This window comes from Lepidochelys kempii, chromosome 2 (assembly GCF_965140285.1).
Source record: "Lepidochelys kempii isolate rLepKem1 chromosome 2, rLepKem1.hap1, whole genome shotgun sequence".
NCBI lineage: Eukaryota > Metazoa > Chordata > Testudines > Cheloniidae > Lepidochelys > Lepidochelys kempii.
Window position 1 is genome coordinate 113008399 of NC_136381.1, and position 12556 is coordinate 113020954.

The 12556-nt window shown below is 40.7% G+C and overlaps 1 protein-coding gene across 3 annotated transcripts in view; it reads left to right on the forward strand.

Annotated features, from left to right (window-relative positions):
- The window catches only part of GFOD1 (Gfo/Idh/MocA-like oxidoreductase domain containing 1), a 113456-nt gene extending 101367 nt beyond the window's left edge, over positions 1 to 12089 (forward strand). For all 3 annotated transcript variants that reach the window (XM_073332022.2, XM_073332023.2, XM_073332024.2), the window contains one exon: positions 166 to 12089. In XM_073332022.2, the coding sequence (XP_073188123.1) occupies positions 166 to 1085 (920 nt within the window). In that variant the 3' untranslated portion in view covers positions 1086 to 12089. The remainder of the gene's footprint in view (positions 1 to 165) is intronic.
- The last annotated feature ends 467 nt before the right edge of the window (positions 12090 to 12556 follow it).

Sequence of the window (12556 nt, forward strand, 5' to 3'; positions counted from 1 at the left end):
AGTCAGCTGATATATCTTATGAATACACTGTGGGATTTTTGTGCATATGGTACCACTGGTTCACAAAATGTTGTCTTCTTTCCAGGACGTCTCTTGTTGGTCTTGATCAATATTTGCCCATTAAAATGAGCTCACTCACTTTTTTTTTTTAAATCTGTTTTGCAGGCATTGGAAAAAATGTCATCTGTGACCGAACAGCAACTCCCCTGGATGCCTTCAGGATGATGTCTGCGGCCCATTACTACCCCAAGCTCATGAGCATCATGGGGAACGTTCTCCGCTTCCTGCCTGCCTTTGTGAAGATGAAGCAGCTGATTCAGGAGGGCTATGTGGGGGAGTTGCTGGTGTGCGAGGTGCAGGTGCACAGCGGAAGTCTGCTGGGCAAGAAGTACAACTGGAGCTGTGATGACCTGATGGGGGGTGGGGGTTTGCACTCGGTCGGTACCTATATCATCGACCTCTTGACCTTCCTCACCAGCCAGAAGGCTGTGAAAGTCCACGGGCTGCTCAAGACCTTTGTGAAACAGACAGACCACATCAAGGGAATACGTCAGATCACCAGTGATGACTTTTGCACGTTTCAAATGGTTCTTGAAGGCGGGGTGTGCTGCACTGTGACCCTCAACTTCAATGTCCCCGGGGAATTCAAACAAGATATTATTATGGTAGGTTCAACTGGACGACTGATTGTAATAGGCACTGATCTGTATGGGCAGAGCAACAGCTCTCCTCAAAGAGAGCTCCTTCTAAAGGACTCTATGCCAGTCAGTAACTCCTTACTGCCTGAGAAGGCCTTCAGTGATATCCCATCCCCATACCTTCAGGGCACTATTAAGATGGTGCAGGCCATCCGGCAAGCATTTGAGGACCAGGATGACAGGAGAACCTGGGATGGGAGGCCCCTCACCATGGCTGCGACTTTCGATGACTGCCTGTATGCCTTGTGCGTAGTGGACACTATTAAAAAGTCAAACCAACTAGGGGAATGGCAGAACATTGCAATCATGACAGAAGAGCCAGAACTGAGCCCTGCATACCTGATCAGTGAAGCCATGCGTAGGAGCAGAATGTCTCTGTACTGTTAGCTTCACTCAGCTCTTAGAAAGGAATGGAAACAACACAGCTCTTAAAGAATAATTCAGACAGCATAAGGATTTGGATATGTAAAAGTTTGACAACATGGGAAATGAAAATTTGATGTTTAAACCGACTAAACTAGTTGGTGTCTCTATACGACGGTGATGGGAGCATTAGAAATGCCTAAGCTAGACAGATGGAAATGAGAATTGTTTAAGGGCTGACATAAATAACTTGTGTTACCTGTTTAGCAGCAGTATTAACTGGCTGGATAGCGAGATATCATGGGAACAGTTGTGTTTACTGTGAAAGTTCAGGAAGATCCTTTTTGACTTACCTGTCCTGCCAGAGGGCTGTGAAGGCTCTGTCATGTCAGAAAGTCTCCTGTGGCATCTGACGTGAAGAGTTCCCACCATGCCAGCTGACAACACCACACTCTACTGCTACGTTACTAACCAGTGCATAGAATAATAAGACTTGTTGTGACCAAGTGTCCCGTGACCTGGACAAATTTGGCAGCTCAATTTTTATAGCTTATTCTGAGGTGTGTGTTTTTTCTTTTTTTGTTTTTGTTGTTAACGCAATTAAGTAGGGAACATTGTGGCTTTTGTAAACAAGTCAGTCTCCAACAGCAGCTCATATAAGTGTGGGGGATGGGGAAAGCATTCTACAAGTTCATGTTAAGCTTCAGTGTTAGATGTAAAGATGTGCTCATAAAAACGGGTTGTGCAAAACCTTCATCAGCAACATCCAGGCCACGTGACACTCTTCTGATTTGGGATTTGTTACACCACCAAAACTTGGGCCAGGTTTACAGACTTTCCTGTGAGCGTGGGATTGAGTTCTCAGTGAGCCGGGCTTGAATTATGGTGGAGAATATACAAAACTAAGTGGGCTTCTACCCAAGAGCTATGTTTTGAGTTTTTGTGTTCTTTTAAATGTATGTGAACCTCAACCTAGAAGAAAAAATCTGCACCAGCCACCAAGTTCCACATTGCTCAGCCCACAAGCTTTCAACTTCTGATGATGGAGGGTCTGAATGAAAAACCACAACGAATGAGAAAAATTCTTATAGATTTGCAGGGAAAAAAGTAAAAATCTCCTTACCTGCCTAAAGTCAGCAGCCACAGGTACTGTCCTGACTGTTCCCTTTGTCACCAACGCAGGAACAGACAAGTGGTCTCTTGTTTAGTTATTCTCTTTGTCTTTAATGTATTAGGCCCTGCTCTTGCAAACAATTTATGCAGATGCTTGTAAACTGTCCTGGTAAGCTCTGTGGCACTCCCCTTATGCATTAAGCTACTCATGTGTTCATGAGTTTGCAGCATCGGGGCTTCAGCTTGAAAAATAACACAACAAAATGTAATCCCCAAAAGAATACAAAGCAAAATTACATTTGTTTTAAACTGTAGCAAAACCACTTGTTTTGGTTAATCTGATGGGGGACAAACTCTTACGAGATTTATGTTTGCTATAAGGATTGAAAAAGAAATTTTGAACCTTTTTTCTCAGGGATGCCAGGTCAGTATACTAATTGATTGTTTAGATTTTAAAAATTATGACTCTTTAAATTAAAAAAAAATGTTTACAGCTCTGTCATCTTTATGAATGCTTAAAGCTCCCTTAGGAATCCTGCTACTGACCCCTACCTTATTACCTTGTTCTCTTGACTGCCATAGTCTAGGCTTTAGTGCTGCATTCACTGAACTGGGAGAGCAATGTTAAGTACAAATTTTATTTGAAAAAATATGTAAAATCCTAGATATTTGTGAACTTTCATGACTTCTTCCCTGAGATCTATAAATAGCATGAATGATGGAGGAAAAAGGTCACAAAATTTGTTTAAAATAATATTGTGAAATGAATCAGTCGATTTGGATGATTACTGTTTGACCAGCTCTAGCAATTGTATCTGTTGTTTACTGCTTCTGCTATGGCCTTGGGCAAGGATGCAGGGCTTCTCCTGCTAGGATCTCAAGTTTGTATTTTTTTTTTCCAGTTGTTTAAAATTATTCCTTGGAAAATAGTTGTCAGCTAAGCAATTAAGCAAATAGGAAATAACCAGAATTATAACCATCGTTGCATACAACACTATTCCTTTATTTAAATAAACCTGCTATCTCACACACCCACCCCCACCCACCCACCACAGAGGGACAGTCAGATCAAAAACGAAATCTCTCTTAGCAAAAGAATGATATTAATCAGAGAGGGTCAAGAGACATATATTGATTTTTTTTTTTTAATGCAGTATGGTATAATCTCCTTACTGAGGACAAAGGTAGAGTCATGGATGCAGGATAATGTGGATGACTAAGGGACAGAAAAATCAATGGCAGGGAGCTAGATATGATAAACCAAGTCCGATAAAAGAAAACACCATCCCAAACTATAGCCAAAAAACCTGAATTAAATCTAAACCAAAATATTTTTTAGTTTCTCTTCATTTATTATTTGCATTGTGATAGGGTTACAGAGCTCCAGTCATGGACCAGGACCCCATTGTGCCAGGTGGTGCACAAAATTTAATATCTTGGCCGTCTATATTTTTAACGTTTGTGCCTCTCTGCAGTTTTATGGTTCTGGCTGAAGCATAAGTGCTAGAATCCTGGGCCTTGTTCCTGCAGTGAGCTCCATGCAGGCAGAATGCGGAGTCCTATTGAATTCAATCTTTCTGTCCCTGAGCTGAAAGCTTTCAGGTGGTGTGCGTCACCCTTCCTCTCCTTAGCCTTATTGGTTCAGATACTGCAATTTGCAGAGTTTAACTCTAACTGGGGTGGCAACTGGTGACTGCTTGCAGTCAGGATTGAATGAAGTTTTCATTCTTTCCAGGATGTAAAGTGAGATGCAATACTGCTGTCTGGGCAAGGATTTGGTAGCATCAGATGTAAATATATTAAACTGCCATCTGAATGAAAGGAACAAGTGACTAGTTTATTTGTAGAATGTGTCATAATATTCCAATAAAATTATGACTTACTCTATAATAGGGCTATTTAGATTTGCGGTATCAAACCCTCATTATTTTTTGGGACAGTTTGAAGTACCTTAAGCTGAATGCTGCAACTGGCCCCTGGAGTTCACATCACATTTAAGAATTTGGCCAACGGTTAAAAAAGGTTTACAGTATTTAATTTAAGAGAGTCCCTGGTACTTTACCAATGTATTTGGAATAGCACTTTTAATGCTACTCTTTCTCTAGTGCCATAAGATTTGAGCTCCTGCTAGAATTGGTGCAGACCCATTTATTCAAATCCAGGCTACTATTTAATGTACAATAGCCCAGAAGTAACCTTGTGCACTTGCTAAATCAAAGATAGTCTTGTTTTCTAGGGCTGCTGCTGTTGGAGAGGCTCTTTCCTTTGCCATTCGTTACTTGTGTACATGTGATATTAAAAATTGTGATCTGCCGCAAAAGAGGCAGAGAGCCAAAGCAATCCTCATTAAGAGGCAAGTTATGCCTTGCAGTGAATTCAGTAGAAAGACTCCCATTGACTCCATGTGGAATTGAATTTTTCATCAAGTGAACTGTTTACCTCCAGGTAAATGGAGGGCAGCCCCTCCTCATGTCCCTGTGTAGCATCAAGGCACAATTTCAGTCCTTCCATGTGCCCCATAAGTTTCAAGATACCCCAGGTGGGTGAGAAGGTGGGTCCATGGCCCTGTATACACCAGCTAGCAGAATAAGCTGGCCATGCAAGTGAAGTATATCTCCTGGACGTGTGTAACGGGTGCACTCCACTTGTGTGTCAGGGAGCTCAGGAAGGAGTCATGTTTTTCCAAGGGCAAAATTCCTCTGAGAACTCCCCCTGGAGCTGTGCCCCAATGCAGGGCTCAGTTAAACCCTAAACAATATTAGCAACCTCAAGCTTTGGGCTTTCCCTTATCTCATATCCTGCACATGGCTGGATTAGTAGCATTCAACCTATATAGTTAGAAAATACCTATGTATAGATAATACGTTCTTACCCAGGATCCCTATACGGCATAGAGTCAGTGCATGCATAGACAAGCTCAGACTCAGCATGAGTTTCAGCAGAACCTTTGGATGAAAGCATGAGAAATTCCTGTCTAGCTGGCTTAGGGCAATCAGAGGCACTTTCCACTTTGTACTGAATTTCTTTTTCTTTTTCTCATCTCCTCAATAGCTTTTGAATTACAGTGACCACAGAAGAGAAGGGGTATCCCTATCTCTGCTCCACATTGTCCTGGCATATAAACTATTCAATTCTGGCATTAACCCGTTTATTTTTATGTCCTTACAACTATAGCAAAAACCCTTTTACAACTAAAAATGACTGTTCTGACAAAAATTAACATTATTCTTAGTTGATTTTTTTTCACAACAAAAGACAAACTTAGCATCCAATGAAGTGAGCTGTAACTCACGAAAGCTTATGCTCAAACAAATTTGTTAGTCTCTAAGGTGCCACAAGTCCTCCTTTTCTTTTAGCATCTCCATTGCGTCTTTGCAGAGATCCATAGATTACTACTGACAGCAATGCTTGTCACTGGAAGTTTTTAGCCCTGGACTTCTATATGTTGTTGTAAGTATAATACACTGAGTGTAATCTGTTTACTGTTCATTTCTGTACCTATAAGAGTTTAAAAGCATCTAGCAGACCTTGGGCTTTGTGCAGCTATTTAATGCATTGTCTTAACACTCTTACCTCCTTGATGGGCAAGAGATATGCCTTAAATAGCTGAAAAGCTCAACACTGCACTGTTTGACCTCTAAAGATGGCTTTTTGGGTATTTAGGACTAGCTGTGAGATGGCAGGATTATGCAGAATAGCAGGTTTTCTTGTTCTTGTTAAAATTGGAAGCAAAGTCTGTAAACTTTGTAGATGAAGTATGAATGAATAATCTTTAGTCCCGTTCACTTAAAATTCTCTCCTTGCTGTGGATTTCTTAACCTACAAGGTATATTCCATTAAATAACAATGATGTCCAAAAACACCCACCCCAAAATCCCCACGTCCTTCCTGCATGAAAGGAGGAATTTTAAATAGATAGGACTGTACATAGGGCTGCATTCATGAACCCATCCATAACTGAACTGTCTCTGTCTCTTTCTTGCTGCTGCTCTGATGCCAAGCATTTGAAACACAGAATGACCAGGATTGTGCTAACAAGGAACCTGAATTATCTCTTCTTTTGAAGAGGATGTTGCCTCTAAATCAAAATAGTCATCATGGCCAGATCAGCACTGAATTAGTTTTAATTGGGCCAGATTCAGTCCTGGTATAAACAGGTACAATTCTATAGATTTGTATTGTCAGAGTCTGAATTTGGCCCAGTGTGTTTCACTCATATATTGCCATTGTTCTATATAGGAACTCTGGTTGATTACATGGATTTAGCTATAGATAATCCAGGTTCTCCACTTCTGATGCTGCAGTGCTAGCTATCATCTTTAGAAGCACTAAAATAAGGATTAACACGTTTACTATATGGTTTATATGGTTTTACAGTCCTTCCCACAGCCTTCTTTCTTTTTAACCATCAATCAGGCCCACTGATATGCACCTTCTTTCTCATCCCACTGCAGGCCCTCAAGACAGGTATATGTTGAGAAAGGTATCTTTTGCTTCCTCATCAGTTTTGCTCTCACTCTGTGTAACACAGGGTAGGTCAGGTGGCTAATTGCTGATTTGAAGCTAATCCCAAAGCAAAAAATTGCATGAGTAAAAATCCACTGAGTTCGAATAAATTACATTCCCATTGCCCAGCTAGGACAGACAGTAGCTCCCTGCTATGCCTGGTTCATGAATGGTGCCCATTGCTTCTCTCTGTACTGTCTTGTTGGGTTTTTTAAATCTTAAAAGCAAAAGTATCTTCAGTTTGTTGCTATATCATTATTAAATATATTTATTTTGTTTTTCAAACACAAATGCAAAGTGTGCGTGTGTATATATATAAAAGTCAGTGCATGGACATATGTACAGTAGATATTTTAAAGAGCTATTTATCAAGCAAAAATAAGTGTTATAAAGTAAACAGAGTCTATATTTTATATATAATGTAGATAGCAAAAAAATAGCGTTTAAATTATAGTAGGACTTTTTTTTTTAAAGAAATGGACAGTTTGACGGTTCTAGCATTTTAACAGCCAAACTACTTTGTAAGGAAGCTGCCTACTGTGTTTCTCAGTTGCCACAATATCTGTCTCTTCTCCTGGAAGGTAATGTGCATTGTTAATTTTATATTGCTTTGGAAATGTAGTTAGTTATACTCAGCCAACTGGTATATGCTGCTTAAAACATGGTTTCTGGCTGTTCTGCATATTTGCATTGGTGGAATAAAAGGATCCTAAATGGCAAATAAAATCATAAAAGGAGATGATTCCAGCTGTCAGCCATTTTTCCCCCGTCCTCTTGTGTTTTGTGCAGTGAAACAGCATCAGTTATTTCTGCCTTCTGGTGTGATTGTTAAGTTCAGCACGTCTGAGCGAAATACACAAGATTGGTGCTTGAGGTGATTGTGGGGTAAGGGAAGGGAGCAGTAGATATTAGAAGGTTTAACTTTGTAGCAAGTTTTTGAACTGACTCCTTCTGGAATGATTTAACCTGCAGAAATGTTCTTGTGTTTGCAGAAAGACACTTTAGGACGGGGTAGCAATTTAAACACCCTGGTAGTCCTATCCCATGTCTGGATGTATAGCCCCTGTCCAAGGTCTGCTAGAAAACAGGTTTCCTCTCTCTCTCTCTCTCTCTTACAAAGGAAAGAACCACATTTGCACAATCCACAGGGATTTGCAAGGTACTAGTGTTCAGCAAGCAGTGAGGAATTTGTAACTTTACAAGACCCATTGTGTTTTTCTCTTCAAGGAACAGGGTATTTTTCATAGATTCCAAGTCCAAAAGGGACCATTGTGATCATCTAGTCTGACCTCCTTTTAACACAGACCACAGAACTTCCCCAAAATGATTCCCAGAGCAGATCTTCTAGAAAAAACATCCAATCTTGGTTTAAAAATTGCTAGTGATGGAGAATCCACCACAACTCTTGGTAAATTGTTCCAATGGTTAATTACCCTCACTGTTAAAAATGTACACCTTCTTTCCAGTCTGAATTGGTCTAGCTTCAACTTCCAGCCACTGGATCATGTTTTACCTTTCTCTGCTAGATTGAAGAGCTCATTATCAATGTTTTGTTCCCCCTGTAGGTACTTATTGACTGTGATCAAGTCATCCCTTAAACTTCTCTTTGTTAAGATAAATAGATTGAGCTCTTTGAGTCTGTCCCTATAAGTCATGTTTTCTATTCCTTTAATCATTCTCGTGGCCCTTCTCTGAACCCTCTCTAGTTTATCAATATCCCTCTTGACTTCTTTCAGTTTGCAAATGTATTCTTTACATTTTCTTTGCTTTGACAGTAAAGCACACCAAAAAGGTGTTAAAACTCTGCTCTGTCAGACCTGGCCCACTTCTCAACCATAAATACAGTGCAGTTATTCTGATGCACTTTTAAATCCATTGCAGTGTGGAAACTCATTAATGATAACATCACCATGTGTGGCCAGATTTGTACTGGTATTTAGGCACCTGAAGAAGCGGATAGGATCCTGAAATGCCTAGGCAACTTTGAAAATCCCACTAGATGCCTATCTGCTTGCTGAGGCACCTAAATACCTTTACAAATCTGGCTTACTGAGTCTTTCATCTTAAAGGGTCTCAAAGTGCTATGTACTGTATATAAACTGTGTGTGTGTGTGTGTGTGTGTGTGAGGGCAATCACTTCATTCATCAAAGTACAGCCACCCCAGGGGGAGGCTAGGGTGAACCACAACCAGTGAACACCTTTAAAATGTGTGAAAACCTACCTACACCAGTCGCATTTATAAATATCACATTATCACATTAGCTAATACATTTTTTAAAAACCACCTTTTTCTCCTAGTCTAAACAGAGCAAAGGTGCAAAGCAGTGTAAAATCAATATCTTTTGAATGTTCTGTTTTAAATATTGTTTGCCACATGTAGGCCAAAATATCACTACACTGGTCAGCCAGCCTTGCAGAATGTTTCCTCCCTCAGAAATTGCACAAGGCTGAAATTTACATCTCATTCCTTCCCAACAATTTCACATAAACCTGAGACCTACTTTTATTTCTGCGGTAAAAACTAATTAATCCTTGTACAACTGTGCCCTGGGGGAAATTAGCATGAAAACAAGTGCCAAAGATACAGTGGGATGATTAGTGTAAGCATACAATATATAATTATACAGGTGCGTCTGAATACAACCGTAAATCTAAACAAAATTCCATACTAATGAAGCTTTTTAAATACTAAGGCCAGCATGTTCAAAGTTGGGTTGGTAAAGTTTGACATCTAAATCCGTATTTAGGAACCTGCTTTACAAAGACTTTTCAGTGAAATCAGTGGGAGCTGCCAATGCTCATCACCTTTGAAAATTAGGCTGCTTATTCAGGTGCCTAACTTCAGGCAGTTAAGTCTGAAAGCTTTAACCTGTACTCACGCTATCCAGCCAGGGTATCAAAAACAACCAACCAAATTTGAAACTAATGTTTAACTTTTTAGAATAATTAACTTCCTGCTGACACTCCAGTAAGTGTTCTCCAGCACTAGGAGGAAGATGATTGAAAAGATGTATGTGTGCAGAAGAAAATCAAGAACGGGATAAAATGTAAATTCACAGAAAACACTGATAAATATCCCTTGCTGAACAATTTTTAAACTGGGCCGAAGTGTGGAAGCAATGCATCGGCTGTAGCGTGTTGTGTAGTATAAAGCAAGTTCAGCGGATGATATTATTTAAAGTCCTCCCAAATGATTTATTTCTCAAGAAAATAAAGGAAAAAACTCCACAAGCACAGGGGTACAGTGTGACTGGAGATTTGCGTCCATAGTGTATATCTTATTATATGAGAGTGCAAATGTTAAATCAGAGCAGCAGTCATTCAGAACACTTTATAATTTCCTGCTTAGCTCTGCCAGGACTTGCTCTTGTGATTTATAACATCCTTGTTATTCACTGTTGTCCATCATTAGTTTTATATTTATTGTAGATAAGAAAGCAGAAGTATAGTTTGCATGTTAGTGGCTAATCTCCTTCAGTGCAATGTCAGTTTTCTTATATTAAGCTGCTTTTTTTCTATGAATATGTCTGTCTGCTTTCCCCAGTCTTTCCCCCTAAAACCAATAATATTGTATGTTCAGATTTCGGAGGGTTTTTTTTAAAAATGGGGGTGGGGGGGGGATCTTGAGCTGCCACATACCTTCAGAGAACTAGGAACCTGTTGTACATAGGTTTAAGGCACATATATGCTACCCAGTCAGCTCATTTAGCACTTATTTGAGCTCACTCCAGAAACAACTAACTTCTTATCTAAGCAAAAAAGAATAAAATAATGTTGCCCCTTTGGCCCAAGTATGTAGCCAATATTCAGGGTCTTGCAGGGCTATTTCCAGGTATATTCTTTGTTTAAACTTGTTACTTTACAAAAAGTGCATATAAAGTCTTGTTTCTCTGAACTCAGTAGAAACAACAAGAGGCAATTCCCTTGCTCAGAACCCCCCAAGTCTGCCACTTCAGTGAGCTCTATGCCCAAGAAGCCCTGTGCTTTGTCTTCCTCCCAGAGTCGCACAACACTTCCTGGCTTTCTGCTGTTTCTGACACCTACAGTCTACAACCAATTTCCTAACTCCCTGTGTTTGCAACCAGGAAAATCTGTTAATCTCTCTGGGCTCACTCTGGCGTGCCAGGGGACCTGTTGTCTTGGGTCATCACCATGACTGTAGCTTTTTTACTACATGAAGGGGCTTGGTTGCTCCATTTGTCAAGCCTGAAAGAGTGCTTGGCACACCCACTGGCTTTCCGGGGTCTGTGATTCTTTGGATTCAAGACCAACTTGATGGCAGCCATGTGCCCCTTTCAGCATAATATTTTGCATTTATCTGGAACCTTCCACATGAGGATCTTAAACCTCTTTGTAAATGTCAATGATTTAATTCTCACAACATCCTTTGAGAGAAGTAAGTATTATCCTCATTTGACAGGTGAAGAAACTGAAATGTTAAATGGCTTGTCCAAGGTCACACATCAGGGGCTTGTCTTCATGGCAAAGTTCACAAGTGTTGCATCTAACTTGACTCCTGTCCACACACAAAACCCCTTAAACTGAATGTAGTAATGCTTTGAACTCAGGGGCCAAAAGCTAAAGCTTGAGTTAGCACAACTCATTAGCTCCTAACAGACTCTCTGCAATGTGGATGCAGGCTAGTGCCACTCGTGTGTTGCCAGTTCTCCAGTGCCTTCTCACAATCCCCCTGCGTGCCCAGAAAGGAGAGTCAAGTTCTCCCGTAATTCATGGGGAAAGAATGCATAGAGTAACTCAACATACTGCAGTGCAAAGAACCCTTGGACATGTCCCCAGAAGTCTCAGTGCCACACATGAGTGAGTGCAGCACCAGTGCTGATATAGCCACTTGAGTGTTATTTCACAGTGTGACTTCTCTCATCGGAGCAAGGCTAACTAAAGAGATGTAATCTAAGGCCTGGACTACACTACACAGGTTGACGTAAGTTGCCTTGCGACAACCTACTTCTGGAAGTGTCTTCACTTAAATTTGGCTCCCGATGAGGTAAGTGCCTCTCTCTATGCCGATTTCGTGACACCACCTCCCCGAGTGGCGCAGAGTCAAGGTTGATGTAATTAGTGTCAGTGTGGACACTGTGTTGCTTATGTCAACTGTTACTGGCCTTCAGAAGCCGTCCCACCACACTGACAGTACTATCGACACAAGCGCTCCTGGTGAGGATGTGCACCTTCCACACAAGCAGGCAAGTGTGCGTGCACACAAGCGGTTTTATAACTGTGGTGGCTGTACGCTGACATAAGGTAGGTCAACATAATTTTGTAGTGTAGACATGGCCTAAGTGTAGATAACTCCAGGTATGTGTTCACTGCAGTTACCTCAAGTCTGCGGACTTAACACAAATCTCTTGCCTTCTGTTGCCTTCTGCTTCAGCCACAAAGACTATCCTCCTTTTTAATACAGTGTTGTTGTTAATTCCGCTAGTGTTTAAAGATTAAATATAAATATTTTAAATATGCTAGTGACTCTTTTATTGAGTACATACAACAGCTAACAAAAAGCTGCAAGGATTCCAGAACCAATGTGCTGAGTTCAGTGATGCTGGTATTAACAGATTGTATAAAATACTGTGTTTGTGATGAGATGCTTGGATCTCAGTCCCAGTGCTTGAAAGCTCATCTGCTGAGATGTTCTGGCATCTTTTTTTTTGTTTAAAATGGCCTCTTTTTACATCCATTTCTCTTAAGACTTCTGTTTGTGGTTTCACAACTGCAAAATCAGTGCTCCAGTTGATCTTGCTGCAGTAGTAATGGAAGCCAGGCCCCTTCTAACCGTACCAATTGTTAGGTAGGACTAACTGCCGTTGTCTGGCCGCTGGTGGGCTAGCCTACTGGAGAAAGGGAGGAAACAGGCTGG